The sequence below is a fragment of the Ambystoma mexicanum genome, chromosome 2q (assembly GCF_040938575.1).
Source record: "Ambystoma mexicanum isolate Mex_15411 chromosome 2q, UKY_AmexF1_1, whole genome shotgun sequence".
In the NCBI taxonomy this organism is placed as follows: domain Eukaryota; kingdom Metazoa; phylum Chordata; class Amphibia; order Caudata; family Ambystomatidae; genus Ambystoma; species Ambystoma mexicanum.
In genome coordinates, this window is record NC_090924.1 from 1,287,116,292 (window position 1) to 1,287,141,496 (window position 25,205).

A 25,205-nucleotide genomic window follows, 5' to 3' on the forward strand; every position below is an offset into this window, starting at 1 on the left:
GCGTCATCCAGCTCCCAGGTCTTCCACCCTCGTTTGAACTATCATTTATCCCTCCCAGCAGCTCGCAATACAAATCATACGATTGTCAGTGCAACGCTCCATCCTGTCTATCCTCTTTGAACATTTCAGGACATGTTACTTTGGGGTTGATTGTCAAAAGGTGCCTGTGTCATGGAATTCAGGGATCTTAGGGTTTAGTCAGTTATACAGGCTATAACTCGTGGTCACTCAGGAATGGGCTGGTTCGTGCTTTGGCCAAAGTGAGATAACATGTCCACCAGGTGCCGGCCTCTAAGAGTGGCCTTGCAGGGCACATTCCTTTTGGGTGAAAGACCTCTCCGCTACACTTTCAAGAACAAATAACAATGGACAAACAGTGTGGCGGGTGGGGGTACGAACTGTCCTCATGGGACCTCGGTTATGACTGGAGATTTCCGTTGCCTCGTGGATTTGGGCCTAGTACATACAATGCCGCCTTTACCGTGCTCACCACATAAGCCTTCTCTTCTACCTAAGAATATTAATATCTACGCAAAATAGCGATGCCGCCTGCGCCTTGGGCCGCACCATGTGAATATGTTATAATTGATGTTAACATGGGGTCCTACTGGATGGGAAAGCGCCCCTTTCACTGACCCCAGCTCTCCCAGGCTTTATACGGGGCTGTTGCGGTTGACTGGACACCCTAATATTCTATCCACTATTCTTTTTTAATTAATTTAAATTTTTGTTCTTGTAGCCTTATTGGCTGAGGGTAGCTTCCACACAACCTTTTTTAGGTGTCTGTGCCACTGCAAAAGAGGCCCAGCCATGTGCAAATCAGTCAGGTACTGCCGTGAGAGGTTAAGATTAATTCTAAATCTTCCAGCCATCACCTCTGTTTTTGCTTCGTCACCCCGAGCCGGACTGGTATGCCCAGACATCGCTCCCGTGCCTGCTGGGCCTAGAGACTCAAGCTGCTCCTCACAGATTAGGCCCAACAAGGCTGAAACATGTCTGGGGATGCTTGTGGTCTCGTGCAGAAGGGATGTGACCAAGCAGTTCGGGCTGGACTAACCCTTCTCTGGTGGGACCAAGCAAGATTTGCATATTGTCTTTCCCCTTTTGTAATGGCCTGGCAGGCGAAGAACCATGGTCTGGAGGGTTGCCCAGAGCAGTGCCAGAGGCTAAGATTAATTCTAAACCTTCCAGCCATCACCGCTTTGTTTTTGCCTAAAAGATACTCAACTTAAAGTGCACACTCAAGGAAGACGAGATAGAAGCAAATAAAACCCAGGAGGCTGACAAGCCTTACCTGAGATATCCTAACACATTCTTCAACACATGCTCACTCTCTACATAGACTTTTGCCCCTTTTTCTTAACTGGGAAGAATATGAGCGTTCCAGTAACGATTCTAACTATCCTGTGTGCTCTGGACACTTGGTTTCGACTGGGAGGCACAACTTACACGGCACTTCCAATGACGAGTCTCACCCTCCTCAAGTACTCTTGACAGTTTATCTTGATTGGAACAAATGTGCTTTCCAATATTGATTTTCACCCTCCTCATATACTCTCGACGGGGACGAGAATGTGTGCTCCAGTAGTTCTTTTCGGTCACCCTCCCAGGACTTCCATTCTCACAGTTACCTGTATTGCTCAGGGATAACGTCCCCGGGAGGTCTGGTAGGCGGACCCTCTTCCTCGGAGTCAGGTTGGGTTCTCGCTCTGTAGTTCTTCCTTCACTCAGCTCGCTCCGTGATGCTCTTCTCGAAATGGTATCGGCATAGTTTATGGACTCCCAGGTCCTCCGTGATTAGAAGCTGCACTCCGGCTTATTTCCAGCATCGGACGCCATGCGTCCACTTTAGTCTCAGCTTCTCTCTACCCAACCAATTTGAAACTAACAGGCGCTTTCTCTCTCCAAGTTTTCCACCTCCACGATTTAGGACATTGCTGTGTGACTTCCCCAGCGCAGTGTCAAAGTTCTACTTCTCTGTCTGGCTTACACCATGTATTCTTCCAGTGCTTTTCTTCATCTCAGTATCATGTAAATGCCCCTTCATAGGTAAAATCTGAGTATTTGGTTGACAATAACATTTTAGTTTGTTCAAGAACAGCCAGTGAAAGAAAACATGAAGACCGGTTAGGGATATGTTGTTTAGGGAGAACGGGAGTATTATCCTCAGAGGGGAAGTCTCTGCCAGTGAGATCCTGCTTGCTTCTGCCCCTAGGGAGGGTATTGCATAGTGGGCTCACCATACCTAGCCTCACAGGGAAAGGCTCCCCCTTCGGGAGAAGAGACGGAATCCTGCGATTCGTCACAATCCTCTGCTCACAGTTCTAGATGCGGAGTTTGTCTCTGTAGAACACTTACTGGTGCTTTTAGTGCTAACAGTGCATCTTTGACTTCTACGATCCTGCTCTCCATTTCCATGACTCACAATGAGACTTTGTACAGATCCTATTGAATAGACTCCACATCCATCTCAACCGATCCTATTTTTCCATCACGCAGCTCCCTCGACTCATACTGCACTTTGGTTCAACACAGTTAAGGTACAACCTTCAGGTGAATTTGTCGCAACTCGAGAGCCCTGCAATTGGTGCTGCCAATGGACAATTCTTCATACGTTTGCGGCACAAACTCATCAATATTGGACTGCTGGATTCCCAGTGCATTATTTTGCTTAGCCATGGCACACTTATGTGGCCACAGCACCCACGTCTTGATTGAGTATCTGGGTTTAGCAGGCAATACTGAATGAAGGGTTGTCTTGTTGTGCCACACCTCGCCACACAAAACCTCTGACTAGTGGTTATGTGGATTCTGAACTCTCAAGCAGTTTCAAGCAAGGAAGGCAGCCAGATAATCTGTGTTCTCAGCCAATTTACAGGTATGCTCAACCCTGAGCAGCGAAAAGAGGTGGCTAGTGTCTGGACTATCGCAGGCTGTATAGGAGTGCCACTGTCCAGTGCCCACATCCACTATGCAGTGTACTTCCACCGTTCCTTCTGTAATTTCCAGGCGACAATTTTGCATGTCCAGGGAGGCAGAGGGTGCCCCTCAGGCAGATCAAGCAGGTCAGTGGATCCTGCTACTGCTTGGAGTCGCTTGTTGATGCACTCTCCTAGTTTGCGGGAGTGAAGCAGAATGTCGCTACCGCAAGGTTCTGTACTCCTGTCACGCTAATGCCAGCATGCACTTGCCCAGATCCCAGATGCTTCAACCATTTTGGCCTTATGCTGCGATCCTCACTGACTTGTACCTTGTAAGTAAACCAGGACACATCCCAGACCCACTAACGTTCTTACAGCACTCCAGCACATTACCCTCTCCTCACTTCTCTGCCATTAGCACCAGCCATCTGCCCACTCTGTTACAGATCTTAACCAACCTAAAGTCAACCTTGACTGGGGAAATTCAGCTTTATCTACAGACTCAGAAGTCTTCCCAACAACAGTACCTTGTTACTGGATCCTCGTTTTGAAAAATTTAGGATACAAACACAGATTCTCTGGGGCTGCTGTGGCAGAACCCAGAAACATACATCTGTTCTCGTGGGTGTCAACCAAAGCATTTAATTTTAAGTGCAGGATCAAGTGCTTACCCAGGTGCATAGCCTTACATAACCAGCTACAAATACCAGTTAAATAGTGAAGTTATAAAACTATATTTTCCAGAGCTTGGCAAAGGTCTAATGCCAAGTGGCCCAAGACAAAATCTTGCTATTTTATAAGCCACAGAAATCCTAACGAAGTTGAAACGCATGTCTGGGATTGCTGTGGTCATTCGTCTCCAGAACTGCCTGGCATTTTGATGCAGCACTGTGCTTTTCGGTGAGGCCAGACTGATATGCAAATGGATATTTTTCCTATGGTACGACAAAGTATGTTAAAACGTGATTGTAGTTCCTTCTGAGTGGACACCAACCTATAGAAGTTGCTTATAATACAAAGGATAACAACTTTAAAGGAAAAAAGCAAACCCTCCACCAAACAGCTTAAAATGTATTACAGTTTAATGAAAATACAAAGACAAATTTGCTGCAGCAAGTTCTGGTTCTGGCATCAGTTAACTAACTCATCTGTGAAAATGATTGCAAGGACAGGATCACACAAAAAAAAAAAAAAAAAAAAGACTGCCATAAATAAAACAGTAGCTCAATATCTAAATAATTCATCAGCTGCTACGTAAAAACGCTGACTGTACTTTCCTTCAGCTCCACAGCATTCAAGAAGGCCACATCTCTGAACATCAAAAGCCAGGTACCACAAACAGAGAAGCATTCATTTTCCGATGCGATTATTAAGGGGAAACATCACTTCTAGCAAGTGGCTACATGTTGGCTGTCTTAGTAGGAACCAGACAGAAAATTATTTTTCAGCATGATTTGGAGGTTACAGATTTTCATCTCCTTCACACTGGGATAAAATATTTTCGGAATGCATAATTTTTTCATGCACCTGCCCACTGTATAATTATTTCATCACCACAACCACAAGCAAATAAGCCTTCGTCCCACCCCAAAAAGGGGCAGCACAGCTGAACTACTGGGTCTCAGTCCTTCGGCAGTAGGGTACAATCAACCCCAGACATGTTTTGACCTTATTGGGCATCGTGAGGTGCAGTCGGGCACTAAGTATAGCCAACTTGGGAACCAGTATGGATCATAGCCAGGACGCGTAGGGCAACATCACTTCAGTGTTAAAGAAGTCTGCATATATGGGTATGTTGGTTCCAAGCTGGTTACTCCTATGCTCCCAAAGTACACCTCATTATTAAACCCCAGTTAGGCCAAAACATGTCTGGGGATGCTGGTTCCATGCACAATGGATGAGACTTGCCCATTAGGCTTGACTGCAGAAGACATTTGAAATGGTTGAGTGCATAATGAGGGTGCCTTAGTGACTAAAACACTGGCTCCACGGATGCTCTTTAACAGCAAGAATACCTGCATGCCCGTTCGTTCCTGCATTGACAATAGGGAAGCAAAAAATTGCACTACTCTAGTCATGATCATGTGGGCATACCAAATCATACAAGTGGTTGGTTATCTGTAACGTTACGCAACTTGAGTCTGTGTGCATAGTCTTCACCAATGCTCTATATAAAAGGCATGTTCATGATGGAATAAAGGCTGGAAACTACAAACTAAACCATTTGGAGGACAGGATCAATTTGCAGGGCTAAATAATAAATAGATCAGCTAAAAGACTAACCTCCACTCTTTGTACGAGGTGATGCGGCAATGTGTGTGCAATAGTATGGTTGGCATACAACAAAATAATCGTGGGCCTTAGTGAACCCAAAATTGAACTAACCTACTAAGCGAGCACCCGAAACACCGCCTAAAACTGAAAGATTCTATGGATGAATACACCTCAATCTAAGAGCTCCAACAAGGACTAATTTCTAATTGACCAAGAAGGGAGTAATGTTAACGTTTTATAACTACAACAGCTGCATGCAGAAATTTGCTTTCAATTTGGAATAAGTCGACAATGGGAAACAATATTATGAGAAATGAGATCATAAGATCACCTTGAGAAACCTTTTTGTAAGGCGAAGCTCAAGCATATGTACCAGTGTTGCCATTTAGTATGACAAAACAATGTTCGAAACTAAACCAGAATTATGTGGCATTAAATGAAATAGACGTTTTAAATTCAAACCACAGTCAGAATTATGCGAATAAAACTCTGAAAATAGAAAGATTTGCTTAATCTATTTGCACGATTTCGCCTTTGAGTTCTACACAGACAATGTAACTGAATGATATGCAGACCTGAGCACTACATGCATGCACAAAGAGCAGAACAACAAGGACATTTATTTGCCAGAGCAGCAATGGCATTTAAATGTGCTCCAATAAAGTCTGATGATCCTGGTCAAGTTAATACACTATTCTGATGGCAGTAACTCTGAAGGTAAACATGCCAGCTTTTTTAATTGAAGGTTTCCATCTCTTATCGCTTTTAGCTGAAAAAGCTCTCGATTCTCTTTGCCTGGCTTCTCCCTAGTGCCCACTTAAAGGTACTCTCCCGTTAGGAGGACCTATTGCTAGTCTTATCTGAAAAGGGTGCACACTTCCTTCTGCCTCGAGTTAATAATCACACTTCAAAGATGGCATGCCTGTAATGAATTACAGGCGTATTAAAACTCCAATGACTTGCGGCAACGTTGTTTAAGATGGCAATTTAGTGTTTCCAACTCTACCATAACCAGGCTGGCAGATTGTCGGGAAAACTAGACGCCACACAAATTTCGAAAGTATATGAATAGACAGTCAGTTAATTACATCGGAATGCAATACAGTAACTTAAAGCTTGTACCCTTCGAAACTAAAAGCAGCAACTGCCCCAATGTACAAACAACCTATCATTTTTTGGAGCAGACAATGCTTATAAAATTTCCTCATTTGGCCTTGGAGAAAGATGCTATTCCCTGAGACTCTCTTGCTGGTCCGTTCTGTCTCTCATTTGTTCTCTTCCATTGATCTTGCTACTCTTTCTCTTCTCCCCTTGCCATTCTCTTACATCCCTCCTTCCTCTTGATCCTTCGGTCTTCAAAAACTCTTGTCCCCACACAATCTCCTGTCCATCGCCCTTACCCTTCACTACACTACTCTTCTCTCCCCTAACTACATCCCTTTTCGCACCTTTCATTCCCTACTCATGGATATGGTGCCCTCACCCTTCCAGGGGTATGGTGCCTTCCTCAAGTTTCCTCACATACCCCACTCCTTTCCTGCACCATTTTACTCGCACTCTCATCTTCTGCACCCCCTCCATCCAGCTACTACCCTCAGTCCCCTTTTCCCCCACTCTTCCCTCACAAAAAGGTACCACCCCATCTCGCTACCAATACCTCAACCTGCACTGTCCTACACTCTGCCACCAACTCTTTAGCATTCCACTCCTCTGTGCATACTCTGCCTAGTCTCTCGGTCCACCTCCACAAATCCTGGCCTCACTCCTGAAACCCCACACTCCACCCTTCACTCACTTGAATACCGTGTGCCTCCTGCCTTTATGGATCCCGCAAACCCCACAAGTTGGCTCCAGCGCTCCCCTAATTCTGTGGCCCAATCAAAGCAGGTCTTTTCCTCAGGGGCTCGGTTGTACAGGGGAAAGCTTTCAAAACCTCTAAGCCCCTCCCCATTTCCAGCACAGTTTTGTTTGTAGATTGTCTCTCTGCTGTGTGTCTGTAATTCCATTTTTCTTGGGATGTTCGTATTGTGCTCTTGGGTTTGGTGGCAAATATGGTTTGGGGAAGATTTCATCGTCTGTCCGCTTCCCCTGCAGAATCTGCACTATCAGTTTGTATTCATCTGCCCACCATACGCCTGACATCAGATGGGGATGGCAGGTTGGGTGTCATTTGTTTGTTAAGAAAATTCCCAGTCTGCATTTTCTTGGTTGCTCCCAGGTGCCAGCTGAGCATTGTTGTCCTGAAACATAAGTAAGACCACTGGCCAGAAACAGTATTGGGAGTCATTGTGTGACAGAGGGTTGCAACCTTGGTTGCATGCACGGCATGCAAGGGGTAACTAGGCCTGGGCGAGCTGTCCTCACCGCCCTTTGCATTCTTCTGTGAGGTGGTCTCTTGTCCCCTCTAGCAGGGTCATGAACCTGACCCTCTCACAACACCCCAAGTTTTGATGAGATTTTATTTTCGCCTTGCTGCATGGTGCTTGTCCTCAAGCAGACGCTGCAGAGATGGGATTTAGTTCTCTGGTTGCTTAGCTGTGGTGATTTTCTGTTCGGCTGCCTGGGAGGTCATGCAGATGGTGTTTTTTTTTTTGGAGGGGAGCCTAGCCTGATTGTCAGGAGAGAGATGTCTTTGGAGAGTGTGTGGATGTGCCTTTGTTAAAAGGAATACTTATTAAGATTTCAACTAACGTACTAGGAGTAAAACTTAAATTATATATATGTGCAATGTTAAAGTGTAAAATAACCTCCAAGAATAGCCAATGGAGCTGCTCGGGGATTCCAGTGAATAGAGCAACCTCCTGCTTTGCCTTCCCAAGGTTAAACGGGTTACAGTGTGTGGTACCGTCTAAAAAGGAGCAAAAAGACTTTGGAAGAACTAGTAAAATATCACTGTCCGAATTTCAGGTTTAGAACAAGAGCTCGACCACCATGCTAAGTTCTGCAATGGAATAGTATTTAAATATGCAAAGAAAATAAAGTTAGAAACTGGAGGCCTTTGTAATTGTCTTGATCTGCTTGTTCATGGATAGCACCAAGGAATGCCAGTGGAAAATGCATGGTGTAGTTGCTGCTCCTTGAAGGTGATTGGCAGTAGGCACACTCCATTGCAGTTAACGGTGACGTGGCCATATGGTCATCTCAACCCAAGCATTGTAGGGGACTTTGTAACCCAAGAAAGCCAGTTTACCAGGTTGCTAGTACTACAGCTGTGTGGTACTTTGAGGCAGGAAAGGGTGGGGGTTTCATAGTGCACTCCCTAGTCCATGCACCATACCATTCGAAAATCTGGCCTATGGCGAGTTCTCTCCTCCCTGCTTCCAAACGCATATTCATGTGCAATTTGAAGTCCGTGGCGGTGATTCCTCAGAAGACTCGTCCTCGCAAGACACATTTAGTGATGGGCCAGCAGGAAACCTTTGCAACACAGTCAGGCCTAGCATATTAACAATCCACGTAGTGAGATCTCATCCAACAATGGTGACTCTGGTGGAAATGCAGACACAAAGATCCATGGGTACTGAGCAAAAACAGGGAAGAGTCATCCAGCACTGAAGAGTCATGTATGTAATAAGGGACTCTGGCCTGCTCTTTAGCTTTCTGCAAAGAGTTTGGAAAGTAAACGAGATCCATAGCAAGAAGCGTGCCGGAGCAATGACAGCCAGCTAAGCCGCCGAGGTCAGCTAGGCAGAGCAGGAAGCAGAACGAAGAACCTCTACATAGCCTAAAGAGGTTTGCCATGGCTTTTCACGCCTCGGAGGGCTGCAAATATCTAACAAGTGAAGCCAATTTTTTCAATTGAGTTTCGAAGCATATCCGAATGCTAAGCGCACACAAATCAGGAAATCAACCAATATGGGTCTACAGGAGCCAGAGACCTATATAATGCATGAGACAACCAAGCAATGGACAGTCAAACTATGGGGATTATCAGGATGGTAATCATGCCAGCCACAACCCTCAGCAGTTACGAGGGAGAGTGGACCAAGTAAAGGAACTATGAGTCCTGAGAAGACAGATCAGTTGAAGCTTTTGGTCATTAGCGAACTGAAAGGCCTAGGAAGCTATAAAGCCTAAGAGATCTAAAAGACCCGACTGCTACAGAGAAGGCTGGTCACGAAATCCTTAAAGAGCGAGTTTGGTACTACAGCCCTGAAAAGTGAGCTGGGGACCCCATCTCTGGGAGCAGAAAGAAGTGGACAAGGAACTATATTCCTAGATGCATAACTAACAGTGATACGTGAGACTGATTGTGACAGTGAAGAGGGCTGGGTACTATATCCCTGAGATATTTGTAGCAAAGAAGTGAGCTAGGGCTAGAACGCTAGACTGGTTTGAGGGCAAAGAAGCTTGCTGGGCATTACATTCCCAAAATTGGGTGCAGAGGCGAGACCCAGAGGGATAGCAGCATCACTATTAGAGTGCCCCTGATATAATACAACTTGTACCACCCCACCGCCAACCTTAGCAACAGCTACTTAGATAGATCTAAGATAGGGCCACCACACCCTAGATAAATCCCCTACTTCCCATTGGCATTCATTCCAACCCACATCCTGAAAAAATAAAATGTGAAATCATAATTATTTTTGTCACATGTTTTTCGCCTACCCTACCCCCACATAATCCCCCAAAACCCCCGCCTCCCATCCCCTCATAAAAGCTGCTTATAGCAATGCCCAGCTGCAGAAAACCAGGAAGAAAATGGTGGCACTTTACACGTAGAATGGAGAAAAGAGGAATTGTTGCATTCAATCCAATACCAAGATTTGATGCACCCAATTCCAAGATGTGAGTGCTTTTCAACAAGAAGCCTGGGGTTGCAACACTTAAGTGTAATAATCAATGATGTGTATAAAGAATAAAAAGAATTCGTAAGAACCAACACGTTCAGAATGGATCAGGACAGTGTGATTGAACAAAATTCAATCATGAGGAAAGGTGATCAGGTTAAAACAGCAGAATGGACTAAAAGTGATTTAAGTCCCAGATGCCTGCGTCTTCAGCAGCTGTAGCCAGAAACCGAAGTTCTAACCTTTAGGTCCACCATTAGATTCCAATGACAGACCCATCCAGTGCATTAGGACAATACAAACTTGCTAGCACATTATTAAAACAGTATACAAAGTACCACTGCAAAAATTAAAAAAAATACAAAATAAAAGAACGCAGTAATAAGATCGGTTTTACTTACCTGATTTGTCACTTCTAGTGTGTTAGGGTTGTATGTAGTGATGCCATGACTTCCAACGGAAAAGACTCTTTTATATCTAAAACATACAAAATAGAAGAATTGAACAACTTATGAAACAATACATCATATGGGAACATAGGTTCACATGCAAAGATATATTCAAGAACTATTGTGAATATTCTACTGTACTTTAATTCTTGTTTAATTCAAAGCCCATATCACTGTCCAAGGCAAGTGCTAGCATAGTAAATGATTGCATTTTATAACAAAATGTCCATCCTAAACTATGATCTTGGACTAAGAACAACTCTTTCTCGCTTAACATAGTGTAATGCATGCACATAAACAACAATCTTGTTTGAAACTACACAGAGGCATGCTATAAAAATGTGTTGGCAAAGAAAACAGAAACCCACTTCCTCCAGTGACTCATGTGATGATTGGAAGAATCATGCATGGGACTTAAGTAATGAATTTAGCTTTTGGTTATGAAGTAAAAGGCAAAAGGAGCTGTGCAGCAAGTAGGGTGGATTTCCCCAACTAAAGCAAACAAGGGCAACCCAGATTTTAAAAAACTGGCGATTAGTGAAAAAGGTACAGAACACGACTAATTTCAAATTACACTATTGACATTCTTTAATAACTTGAGCAAATGAAAGTGAACCCTTATTGAAAAAGAAGCTGTAGAAGCTCTAACGTCAATTGTCTGTTTTCAACATATTACCTGTAGGCACATTTTGTCTTTTTAGCTCAGTAGAAAAAGCTTCAACTAAAGTACATAAAATAGGTTCTGGTTTATTGTAAAGAATGTGCATGAATCCCATCCAAAGTGACAAAAAGGACCCTCTTGCAGTAGGAGTACTGGACAACAGCATACCAAACCTACAGTGCCACAGTTGTGTTGATCTACACTAAGCCCACCATGAATTGCAGTCAATCTGCACACTCAGCTACATTCAATCACTCTGCACATTCTGAATTATACCCTGCATGCTCACAGGCATGGCCTAGAAACCTTTAGCCTTGGTCCGAACACCCACAGCCACGCTCTGTGCACCAGAGCGCATTGTGCACACTACTAGCCAAGCTGTGTCCAGAGGCTTCAGACCCTAGCCATACTGCATAATAGTCCTTCTGGACACACAGACTCATTCTGTGCCTGCAAAACACTGAAGGCATGCAATCTGCAGATGTACTGTCTTGTGCAACTGCATAGTCATGGCTGCCGGCACTAAAGGAAGAATACATGAAACTGGACACACCTCCAGTTCTTACAAAAAAGGGTTAGAAGACCCCACAGAGCAGTTGGGTGGGATGGGTACAAGGGAACAGTGCATCAATGAATCAAGAATCCAAGTGACTCAAGATTTCAAGGTTCTAACAATTTATTTACAAGTGGGAAGGGTTTGGGATAAACTATTATGTAAATTGATCCCTCCGCAACAAGGTTTACCTATTGGAGTAGATATAAGTAAGTGTCAGTATGGATAAAATTATAAAGTGTCCAGGCTTTCCTACTGTGGGGATACTGATCTCACCCAGGATATCGCAACAGCCTCAAAGATCTGGGCAGGTCTGCATTCGTTACGAGCAAACGTTTGGGTTTCAATCAGCGGACACCAAATCCTACAGATGTTGCTTTGCAAGTCTTTGGCGTATTGTGTGCATGGTTAGGGCAAGGGATGAACCTTTGGGGGAAAGAGTATAATGGTAGATTAAATCTGGTGTCTCCACCAACCACGATGCCAAAATAAAACATTAACTCTGGCAGAGGTCTCCGATTCACTGAACCTACATGAAAGCATAGTTGGGGTCCCAACAATACAGGTTGAGCATTTGTGTCTGAGGTCAAATTATTTAAGTCATGGCACAATACCAGGGATGAAAAGTGGCTGGTAGACAAGTTTTCGTAGGTAAGCAAGACCTTTCCAGGCCTGTTGACCCAGATCAAAAATCGAACTTCATCATATATGCTCTCCCTTTTACTGAAGTGCCTCTTGTGTGGTTCCTCCCTGGGCAGCAGAACAAAAAAATGAATTGCCACTATATCTAAAGTCTAGGTGCCCAGCCAAGCCAAGCAGAAATGCCTGCACCATCTTGTGGCGTGTCCCTGTCTTGATACTAGTCTTCCAATCCTTTTTGGAGATGGCCTGCTTCCTCTTCTCACTTACTCTAGACTTCCCAGAGTTCTCATCTCGGTATGGGATAGCCAGTAGTCAAAATTGGGCAAGCCATTACCAGACAATTACTGGTCTGTCAAGCTGATCATAACCACAGCTTTGTTGTGAACCATATGTAAGGGTTTAGAAGTCAGATCGAGACAATAGTGGTATAGTTTTGGTTATAGACTTTAACAGTTGGTGTTCGGGAAAGAAAGGCATGTCCCCAACCCTCTGAGGGGCTTCCCTGCATCAAAATAATAGTCCAAGGAGTCTGTAAGGATGTCCAAATAATATCTGTCCAGCCCTCCCACTAAGAACTAAAACTAAAGTGAAAGGATGTACTTCTTCAAAGTCTATAGCTCCCAACACAAAAGTCCAAAGAGTGCACAAAGTTCCAATAGACTTGCTGGATCCACAAAATAGGTCTCCAGTTAAAGTGGACAACCAACAGGTTGTCGATTTCCTTTTTAGCAATAAAGTCCCAAAATGACACAAAACAAGCTTCCAATAGTCAAGAAAGTCTTCCCTTCACTTTTGCTTCCAGTTCACAAAAGGTTAGAATAAGTTTAATTTCCCCTGGTTTCTCCTCTTCTTTTAAAGTTAACCTGGTTTCTGTTTCTCCCAGGCACTGGGACTCTTCTTTGGACTACTTTCTTGTAGACAAAAGCTTCTGAGGGTCCGCTTCCCTTCCCCCACTTTCCTTCTTACTGTTTTCACTGTCAACCTGGATCCTCTTCTTCCAGATACTGTGGTTAGGAAACTTAAATGTTCACATATTAAAAGTTAACAGTTGCTTTCCTTTCCTCTTCTGCCCAGTTAATGGTTTCACTCTTCACCCAGGTACTGGGACAATGAAGATAAACGATCGATGTGTTAAAAATGAGTCGTCAACTCGCCGGCTTCTGTAGATCTTCAAGTAGACTTCGTTTACTCGCCTGCCAAGTACTACTGGTTCTGAATTTTCCATCATACACAGTCACCCCACTTTATCCTTCACCAGGCACTGTGACCTATGAAGATAGATCACAGACTTGTGGTTGTGAATCCCCAGACTCGCCTGGTTTCTGCAAATCTACTTTCTGGAAAACTCTGTTCCATCGCCTGCCGAGTATTACCAAATGCTACTTTATTTTGCAATGTCTCTGTATGTGGGTCCCAGACCCAGTTCGAGGTATTCCATGTCCCTCTCTCTCTGCTTGGGGTATTTGGTGCCCTTCTCCCTCAGCCACTACCTCTTCAGATCCCAGGAGTCTTTCTGCCGACTCATGTACCGTGTTACTTCTTCGCATAGGCTTTCTCTCCATTGGTTGCACCATGTAGCAATTACGCAACGTGTATGCTATGCTGCTCTTGAGGTGGTCTGCAGCGGCTCTGTAAGACCATCCTGCTTCAGGCAAGCTTCCTCACTCCTTTGCCCTCAGGACCGCCTTGGTTCGCCCGCTTGCAGTTTTGTTCTTTCTCGGGATCAGCTTTAGCGCGCCGTCTCACATCCTGGAGCTTTCGTTGTCTCCCAGCTGCACCACGCCAGCTCCTGCAGTTCCTCTGTAGAGGACCATCTCCCATATGCAGTCCTTCACTTTTTATTTTTCCACTGAAATTGACCATCTGATAGTCTGGACTGTTAACATAGGTCCCAATGGATTGATCTTCATAACTCTGCACATCCTCCTAGTACAGATCTCATTCTTCATATGATCAGTCACGCTCCCCTTCATCCCAGTGGAGTCCGAGTTAGTCAAGTGTGCAGCCCCTATTCTTCCTCGTCCCAGTACTGTGTGTAAGGTTAGAGTCTTTCACCACTTTACAGATACATGGGTTGATGGGGTTTTATAGATCTCTGGGGAGGGTAGAAAGTTGATGAAGCTGGGATATCATCACGGTTATACTGCATCTCTCCTTGGGTGACATCCCTCATGTCACTGGGGGTATCCCTATACATGTGATTGAACCCCCTCACCCCCCAGGGGGACTATTTTACTGTGGATGCACCGCCCTGGACACATGCAAAGAGCTCCCCCCACAGGGAGAAGGGACAACATCCTTGGATTCTTCACACACAGTGTACTTCACCACAAGTGTGAATGGGGCTTTTAGGTAGGTACTAAAACACAGCCAAAGAGGAGATCTAATGGCCATATGCTTACTTACAGAATGTGGTAGCACTGTTTTTGTGTGTAGACAACCCCACCAGGAGGTCTACATTTCCTTGGAACATCCCCCTTCCGGCCGCGTTGCTTTCTCCTGCTTCTAGGGAATAATCCTCTTCTTGCTATTCCCCACAATCTCTCTTCATTGTTCACCATTGCCACTTGCTCCATGGGCTCTTTTCTGCATCTCTAAACAATATGCCCACATTTTCCACACAAATATGTCCTGCCCATGTGTAGGAAACAAAGGTGAAGCCATTTGACCGAGAAAGGTTTATTGCCTCCCACTTTTAGTGCCACCAACAGTTCAGATATCTGTGAAAATTCACTTTTTCCCATTCCTCCCCCGAGTTTCAGGATGGGATCGGTTGCTGAGCAAACGTACCCTGGATCTGTAATCCCCGTTAGTAGCCAATGGCAGTGTGTATGGCTTTCTCCAGAGAAGGGTTGTACAACCAGCGCTATTCAAAAGGCTGTGCGTTAAGGAATCTGAGAAATGTTTCAGAACAAGGTGTTTGACCATTTACAGGTTTAGAGCAGTCAACCACTGTTGGAGGTGGTCTTTGATTCTATACAACATCTGCCGAGGATTTTCAGCATTCCTTATGTTCCATATGTCAGGGGCTGCCTTTATTAGTATCAGAATAGGAGGGTAGTGACTTAAGAGTTATGTTATGTGGGTTTATACAGTGCAGCAATCACCCAAGGGTATGAATTAATGCAGAAATATAACAGGATTGTTGATTGGGTTCAAAAACTGGAAGGCCTGCTTTAATTCCCAGTCAGTAAATGGTATACTTAATTCATCTGTGGGCCTGTAGGCTTTCTTGGCCACCCATTCAAAATTGATTATGATGAAACCACAAGTCTATGCGCCTGGTTAATATTTTCCCTAGTATAAATGGGAAAACCCGAACTGCCGGGGATAGCTAAAACTACTTTCAGATGTACAATCTAATAAGTGCCATCTCCACGGTAAGTGGTTAGAATCCAATGCTTCGCAGTTGGTGAGGAAAGCTACTGCCAGCCGTTTGATTCAGCAAAATCCTGTGATTTTAATTGGAGCAGAATATTGATCAATACTGTACCATTTCATCCTGGCCAGCACCTCCAGCCAGCCTATCTCAAAGCAGGCAAAGGAAGATTGGCACTCATGTTGTCTGCCTCCCCCTCCCCCCATCTAAGCTTTAGCAGTGCTGGGGCGGGATGCATCCCCAACCTGTTGGAAAGACTTAGTGATGGCCCAGTTCTAAAAATGGTGAGCTGGAACATCGCTGAACAAAATAAGCGAATGGAAGCTGTATGCCGACTGGATCGAATGGATGATTGAGCACTACGATTTGCATGCAAGAAACATGGTTCCATGATGGCAATCTTTAGAATGTTATTTTCCCAATAATAGAATATTTATGGTTAAAGCCGTGCGTTTAAGATCCAACAGATGGCGCAGAGGGTTGCGGACACATGTGAGGAAGGATTAAAATATTTCAGTTGCAAGTGACTGCTCTGAGGACATAGTATCCCTAGCAGTGACCCTCCAAAAAACTCCCCATCTTTCCTACAAAATATAACAATAGTAAATATCTTCGTACCTCCCAAGCTTAAACAAATTGGCAGCCTTGGTTGGACTCTTCCTGATGAAGGGTCGGTGAAAATGTAAGAGAATGAGGTGATATTGATTGGAGATTTTCATGCTAAATTTGGCCAGAACAAGGTTAACATTAGGAAGATTAATTCTATGTCGAGACAGGAGTTGAGCATTATGCTCATCATTCTTTATTACTGCATACCAGCAATTTCAAATCAAACGTTTTAACTCTTCAAACTGATCAACACATTTTTGCTGTTTGCTTTGCACCTGCTACTACAAAAAAAGGTTGCAAGTTTCTTCCCCTTAAAATGTTTCGTAATGAACTACCAAGTCCCATCACCCCTTGCTGACTTGTAGTTCCAAACTGTCCCTCTAAAGTCCAATCAGGCTCTGCCTCTTGTTATACATAGTCCTCTGTTTCACCACAACTCCTCTTTCTTTGTTGCTGCAGGCAGAAGATAAGTGCTTACTTAGTTGTCATGTGTTTGTGACTAGATAAGCGTACAATCATATAAGCATAATGGCACCGTTAGTGTTTATACATGTGATGCTTATAGTTAAACGTGCGTGACTGGAAAGCGTATGCGCAATGAGAAAGAAATATAAATAAACTTTTACTGGGTGTTCGTAGTGCCATAGATAGAACGCGTGTGGGGCACATAGCGTTAGTGAAGCTAGTTTTTCTTTCCTCAGCGTTCAGCACATATTTGAGGTCAGGGCCAGAGCTGCGGGTGAATGCACCCACGTTTGGCAGCCGGCCCACCTTCCTCTGTTTCCTCAGCCTTAGGGATCGAAGGAACACGGTGCGCGAGGTCTTTAGGACACCACGGACGCCAGCGAGTGGGTAATCCCTTCCCGAATCGCTCCGCACATTATGACTCTCCTGTCAAGAGATTTGTATGAGTTTCTACACGGAGATCTTCCCAGATAACGCGGCAAGAGGAGAAATAGCAGATTTATATATTATTTTTTAAATGTGCATTGTGTGGCTCTTAGCCGAGTTCCCTATAAGCAGCCAGTAGTAGCTGTATTGCGTAATGACACAATAAAGAGCACACCGTGTCCAAGAATGGAGTGCTGAGGAACGGCAGGAGCAGCCGGAGGAGGAGGATGAGGAGGACGACGACGACGAGGAGGATCTCTACCTCAGTTTCAAGAGGGTGTTAGGAGACTCCCCGTCAGAGGCAGTTTCGGAGGGCATGATGCCCCTAGCCCAAAGGCTAGACCACCTAGAGGCCATGCTTCAAAAGCAGAAGGCAGAAGGCGAGAAGTTGAGAAAAAATGAGGGCTCTGTGACCAGGAGAGGGAACTTCAGCTAGACACCCCGATAGTGGGGTTGACCAGAGCTGTAAGACGGCTCGGAAGAGGTATTCCTCTTTGACGCCCACAAGCACGATAGAAATAGACACCGCTAAAGCCAACTCAGTAAGCAGGCTAAAGAAAGCCCTTTTGAGGAGGGCGGCAGTGCCAGGCTCTCGACCCCTGGGGTGAATAATGAGGGGGAGGAGGATGCGGGCTACTCGCCAGATGATGAAGGTGAGGAGGACATGGTTATGACTCAGCCCAGGAGAGCAGGGAAGCCTCATGAAAACGAGGAAGAAAATCTGCTGGACATGTTTGACCCTGAGGCTATTGCGCATCTGAGATCCTCAGAATGGGTGCCATCGCCCAGAGTGGCGCAGTACATGGTACGACAATGACGGAAGCCGCTAGCCAGGGAAGTGAGATCTCTGACCTCTGCTACCAGGGAAAGGTACAGATACCCCCGAGTTGGACCCCAAAATGGTGACATTCACCACAAAGGCGGCAAAGGATATCAGGAAGGGGGTTGATAGAGTGTGGCGAGGGTGCCAGGACAGATTACTGAACCTAGCAGGCCTGCTCACTAAAATAATGGACTTGGCGGAAAAGGCAGCGGATACAGGCAAACCAGTAGATGGGGTAACCCTAGGAAGATGGGCCCAACGGGCAGTGTGCCTATTGGGCAATACTAACTGCGCACTCTGCTGAAAGAAGGGGAGCATTGCTCAAAATAGATAAATTGAGCAATCTAGCCTCGTACCAGGCAGGTGGAGAAGTGAAGGGCTTATTGTTTGGTGATACTTTTGACAGAGATGTCCCAATTCGTGGGGACCTATTCAGTGCTTGAAAAAGGCCAAAGCTCCATCCGGCAAATATTCCTGGGTCGGGTTTTTGCAGGGACCGGACGGCATAGAGGTCGGGCATCCGGTCGCTTTCGTCAATTCAGGAGACCTCAAGAATACAGAGCCCAATACTGGGATTGGTGAGTACACAGCGAGCAGTGACAGTAAAAGTGGGAAACAGAACACGTTGGTTTGTGAATGCATGGCAAGAATTGTCCTGCAATCAATGGGTATTGCAAGCAGTTTCGGGCATGCAATTAGGATTTGTAGGTGACCCCGTGCAAGCACAAGAACCGGCAACGATACACATGACCCTAGAGGAGCAAGAGCTGCTCCACAGCGAGCTCCGCAGTCTAGTGGACAAGGGAGCCATAGAAAGAGAGGAGCAAGAGTGCAAAGGCTTCCTCAGCAACATGTACTTAGTACGCAGGTTAGAAAAGGTCAGACCGGTGATCAACTTGAACAGCCTGAAAGAGTGGGTGGTATACAGACACTTAAAGATGGAAGGGATTCATCTTCTGCGAGACCTGCTCAGGACAGGGGACTGGCTGGTCAGGTTGGATCTCAAGGACGCTCATCTGACCATCCCGATAGCAGTACAACATCAGGGATACTTGCGATTGCGATGGAGTCCAGAAATCTGGAGGTTCACACGTCTCCCCTTTGGTCTAGCGTCCGCACCAAGGGCGTTTACCAAGATCATGCGCCCAATAACAGCAGCCATTCGAGAGAGGGGCATAAGGGTTATCTTGTATCTAGACTTGAGTTTTCTGATATATCGCTGTAACAAGGTAAGGAACCTACAGCCCTGTGTAGGAATCTGTTGAGGTCTCAGTCTCATGATGAAATAGTGATGTGTTTTTCTCAACTTCTCCTGCACATTTATAATTCTGTCCATACAGGGTGCAATAACCGTACCTTCAAACCCATGATAGATGGGACAAATGCTCCATGGTTTGATAATGAATGTTGTATCGCTAAGAGGGATCTCCACTTTGCCTCTTTACTGCTGAGCAGAAGGAGTATGCCCATAGTTTTTTCAAGCTGGCCTACACAAAACTGATGAAGGACAAAAAACAAAAATCTATTGACCTGCAATGGGACCTTTTAGATATGGCTATAAATGAAAACCACCCAAAAAGAATTAGGACAATGGTGAGGAGATTGCCCAGATAAGCCTACAGCACCTTGCTCGCCGCTATTCGTATACATCTCATGCCTTGGTTTATTGTAATTGCCTATTTTCAGACTTATTGGTATTTCAGTCATATCTTGTTCAGATACAGTCTGATGTTTTTTTTTTACATGTATAGAAGATTATTTATTCTACACCACAGATGGATTTTTAGCTGATTTTAAAGCGTTTTAACTTAACGTCGATCAACTCCTTAGGTCATTTTATCTACGGGATTGTTGTCGGAACTTGTCAATCCCTAAGCCCTTTGCACTTTACTGCATTAATTTTACTCTTATGTGCAATGTTTTGTACATTTTATGACAAGCATTGAAATAAACCTTGATAATGATGGTATGTGGTCAAGTGCCTAAATTGCAGAGTAGGTTAAAATCCTGACTTCACTGCTTAAACAAAGTGTGCAAATCTGTTAATCCTGCTGCGAGCTAACTGCAAAAATTAGAGTCCATCACCTAGAATTGTGCTATTGTACCTGCTCTTATTCAGTCCCATAACACTTCATTTGACAGTCCCATAACATGCATTACTCATCGAAATCCTATTTCTGATGCTTTTATTTGCTTAGAATAACATGCTATGCATAGGCCGACATCTAGTGGTAGCCGCAGAGAAATACATTATTTTCGAAACTCGAAAAGGGACGTCGACAAGGCGTGCCAGTAATACTATGCCTATTGCGACGTCCAATGTACCCATGGACCTTCACGCGTCGAGGTCCCTCAGATTGTTTGGTTTCTGACATGAAGTACCATGAAGTGTAGCGCGAGAAAAGATGTAATAAAGCATATAAGAGTAGATAAAGTCAGAAAACATCTATGAACCTTCTACTCCACAGGGGAAGAAGGGTGGGCGCATGTGAATTTAAGCAGATACAAGCATCAGAAATACGATTACGGTGAGTAATGTATCCCTTCCCGATCTGCTTAGATCCCATGCTATGCTTAGATTTGCAAGCATTGCCTGCAGGTGATGGTGGGTTGCGAGAAGGAAGAAAATACGAGGACCAAGATTGGAACCCTCCCGCTCACTGCACACTATTTAGTACCGTCGGAAGACAGTTAAGGATTACATTTGAAATACAATTGTAGTGCATATTTTCATCGATGAATTCCAACAAAGTGCATTACAACAAATTTTGTAAATAAAAGTAGCAATTTATTAATGGAGTATTTCTCATCAAAGCTATCCGTGAATCCAATATGAATGGCTGACGCGTTTCGAGGGAGAATCCTCTTGAGGATAACTGGACTGTGGAGAGATCACACAAAGGGATGCTATAAATATATTGTCAATCTTGTTGTTCAATACATGTCTCACATTTTGTCAAATCTTTAGATTTAGCATCACTAAAGTCATATCTGTACAATACATAATTATTATTCCCGAATCAGTTAAAAATAGGGAGCCAATTGGAAATGAACCGACCCATTTTATAGCCTGATTATTAGGGTATCACCAAGTGGATACAGTCTGCAGTGGTGAGATTTAAAACACTATCATACGTTATGGAAACCCCTTAAGCTAAAGGGTAGATGTAAAATAACCCCTCATGAAGTCTAATTACTAAGGTTTCTCCCAGGGTGCAAAGTTCTCAGTCGTAAGACACTATCATATTTTGTGGAAACATCTTAAACTCAAATATGCAATAGGTATGTTAAACAGTGAAAACTAAGTCGCATTGGTCAAGGAAAATAGGAGAATACCTCTGCTAGGTACACTAGTTCAAGGTAATCCTCTCGTCATTAAGAGTTGCTATGCTTGTCTAGCATCAAAGTTCAAAAATGAAAGCCGGTGCAGGTCATCATCCAAGGAGAAAGATACATCACCTAGTTATACCAATCCATCTCTTATGTAGAGTAATCCTAGTCCTACGTAGTCTTAGAAATGTTGGCGACTTTAAGGAAAATAAATTCACTCTCCGCTACCATGGTGCCACCATTAACTTGTTAGGCCAGTGGCTGTGATGTACACTCTTGGGTTATATGCTCCTGGAGCGTTCCATACACGGCGTTTAGTGATCCTGAACAGATATCAAGACAGAATGTAAGTCACTAAATATAGTCACAGTGATATGTAGGTTCCCCATGTTCTAAGACCGAGACACAAAGTGCTGAAAGATGAATAGCCAAGTAATCAAAATTCACTGACCCTAATTGGTAGACTATTACACTCCCAAGATAGCGATCTTTGCATTTAGCAGGTCATAGCTTGTACTAAATCCCAACTGACATCATTGCGTTTGTAGAAACGCAGACAAAAGCACAAACTAAAATGAAGATGCGAAAAAGAAGATTAGATCAAAGCTCTGTAGGGACCCCTATGTGTTAGGTTTACTTAGCTGATGTGGAGAACTGCCGCCTTCCGGCAGAGCGGGCAAAGTGATGTCTCCCCCTGGAACCGTTGTGCATCGGCATCGGTTGCTAGGGTTACGTTCACTGCTACTAAACGCTGAAGCGTGCCAACTTGTGTAAGTCTACAAGACTTCAAGGCGTCCGTCTCAAAAGAAAAGGGACAAATGTGTCCGTAACAAATGGCGTCCATCTTGGAGTGGACACAGCCAACAGAGCGTGTATATGCATGCTCCACGATTTATGCATTATTTTAAAGAAAGCAATGGACATGTATACAATATGCTCCTTAGCCAAGATTGACAAATTGACTAATGTGCCATTATTGAGAACTTTCCACTTCCATAATGTTCTAACATGTAGTATCATTATGGGTCATGCAGGTATGTGTACATGGGGAATTGGACAGTACATGAGGAATAGTACATGAAAAAAGGAACACTTAAATATACTCATCGTGGTTTCAACATGACCTTAGCCCCTGTTAAGAGCAGCGCCTTTTAAGTGAGTCAAGAGTGGCTACATTCAAGCTCACAGAAATACTTAGTTACATACATCGTGGTTTCAACATGACCTTAACTCTTATTTAGTGTGGCACCCCTGTTAAGAACGGTACCCGTTGGAGTGAGTCAAGACTGGCTACAAATTTATTTAATTAATTAAATTAATTAATTAAATTAATTAAATTAATTACATTTATAAAGCGCTCACACAGCCCGCAGGCATCGAGGCGCTGTTACAGGAATAGTTTTTTTGTCTTAGTTACGTATTTATAACGCGCTTAAACACCCAGAGGTTTCTAAATGCGGACCCGGGGATCGAACCTGTGTTGCTTCATGTCTCTTGTGTTGCTTCATGTCGTCTTGCTTCCAAGAGGCGCACGCTGCCGCTGAGCTATCCTCCCGGGACAAATAAGCCCACAAATCTATTAAAGCTATTTAGGCATTGTGTATTTAAGTACGAGCTTTTAAAACAGGTTGTTGTATTCAATGTATTGTAAGATCATACTATATTGATCATGACACAAGTACCTATTTTAGTGTTCAAGAGTACCTTGATCACCTAATTGGTTTCAAAAGTTGTGGTCCACATAAGGTGTTATAGACTCACTCTGCTGGGAATAGCGGTCTTGATAATGGGGGGGGGGGCTTGACATAGGTACACTCAGTGAAAGATGTAATTAGCAGTGCCCTATTACGGTTAAACAACATTTATGCTTGGAGTACATGCCAGTTATTCAACATCTGTTGTGAGAAGGTTACAGCGGCAAAGAGATGTTTTAGCACCACCTGTCCCTCCTGTGAATCTGCTTTAGAATGTCCATCAATGCAGTAATGCTGAGTAAAACTATGTATAGAACTCCATTATAGCTGTTTTGCAAATGGCTTCCAGTAGTGTTTGATATAGTGTAGCAGAGCTGTATGCATTTCACTATCCATCGGGAGATGGCATTTTTATTTTTATTTTTTTTTTTTTTAAACGTGATCACCTTCCCTGCCAGGTGCTATGGAGACAAACAGTTGGTCTGTTTTTGTAGCGGTTTTATTTACATAGTAAAGAACCGCCCTCCTTGCATTTAGTGTATGGAGGTTTTTTTCAGTTGAGTTTGAAGGGTTTTGAAAGAAAGCAGGTAGTTCAATGGACTGATTGACATAGAACTTGGAAATGAACTTAAGTGAAAACCTAGGGTGTGTTCTTCGTACCAACTCGTCTTTGGGGATAACAAAGAAAGGGTCTTGCACTGACAAAGCTTGACGTTCAAGGACTCTTCTTATGGAGGTGATGGCCACCAGAAAATCTGTTTTATATGTTAGGCGGTTAAGGCTGGATTTGTGCATAGGCTCAAAGGGTGGCCCCATGAGCTTTGCGAGTACATTTAGATCCCACCCTGGAGGCGGGTTTGAAATTGGGGTGGAGGGGGTAAAGCCTTTTTGCTCCTTCCATGAATGCCTTAATGACCGGGACTTTCCACCAGGACACTTTGCTTTGAGAAGTGGTGTACGCGGATAGAGCCGCTATGTGAATTTTTATGGAGTTGAATACTAAGCCGGATTCTAGTAAGTGGAGCATGTAATGAAGAATGTGTGATGGAGTACATTCGATAGGGTTTACATTTATTGACTAGCACTGTCAAGAATATGGTGTGGGCATGTTGCAGCAGTCACATTAGAGCCAGTAGGCTCTGGCATTGCTGCATGCGGATACCGCAAACTACATTTCCCATCTCTCTGGGGTCCGTGTGCGCGGGCAGAAAGCAGCTGCACGTAATCAGTGGGTTGCATTTAAGTCGTCACCCACCAGTGCCAGGTGCAGATTATTGAGAATCTCGGCACAGGTGGACACGGCACGGGAGCCAGGCGGAGAGGCTGATGAAGCACTGAGCCGGAGAAGGGAGCAGCAGGATCCAGGCCATGAGGCGGTGACTGCAAGAGGCTCCGGTTACTTGGCATCAGCTACATCGTCCAGGAAGCCTCTCGAGGCTCCCGGACTTCAGTTAAGTGTGCACGCCGCATTATTGGTTCATGTGCTCTTTTGGGATGTGTTTTACTCAGACACGTGCGGCTATTGCTGCACAGGTTTGAATGGAACAACTGTTTGAGCTCAGCACGCTTTTGTGGGAAACTTTAAAACTGCATGTAGGAACATGTGGAGTTAAATACTTTCACCAGCTAGTATGGACAAGCTGAAAACGGACTCGTTTTGTTGCGACATGCTATGTGTTAGTTTGTCCTTTCATGTCACGCTTTGCCTGTAAGGCTATGAGTCTTGTGAATCACATGGGCAGAAGCACAGCTGTATGTCTCATTATGCACATTACGCCTGCTATGTTCATTTAATGTAGTTTACGATCATGTGCTCTTCATGCTTTGTGTGTGCAGACCAGTTGTTTTTGTTTATTCATTTTGGAGGGTGAAAGAAGATGAATTTCTGGGGACATGCTCATGATTGGATGTTTGAATTCATGCTGCAATTTCAGGAGTGGGTTCAGGAGAAGGGTTACGGGAATACGTATGGCATGGTATTTTAGGTGTTCCTTCTCCCCATTTCCCCCTACCGATCCACTTTGCTCCCCTAAACCTCTTACCGGTTACCCTAACTCCCCATCCACAACCTCTTCCCTAACCCCTCAAATCCCCTTCCCCCCCATTGGCTGCCATGTGGTCACCTATAACTCCAACATCAGCGACCCATGCCAACCACCATGGGAGGGTCGATCCCATTCGGCTTC

The 25,205-nt window shown here is 44.4% G+C and overlaps 1 protein-coding gene across 3 annotated transcripts in view; it reads right to left on the reverse strand.

Moving 5' to 3' along the window:
* DNAJC13 (DnaJ heat shock protein family (Hsp40) member C13) overlaps positions 1-25,205 on the reverse strand; it is a 2,820,731-nt gene that overhangs the window by 2,569,010 nt on the left and 226,516 nt on the right. For all 3 annotated transcript variants that reach the window (XM_069648714.1, XM_069648713.1, XM_069648715.1), the window contains exon 3: positions 10,390-10,465. In XM_069648714.1, the coding sequence (XP_069504815.1) occupies positions 10,390-10,465 (76 nt within the window). The remainder of the gene's footprint in view (positions 1-10,389; positions 10,466-25,205) is intronic.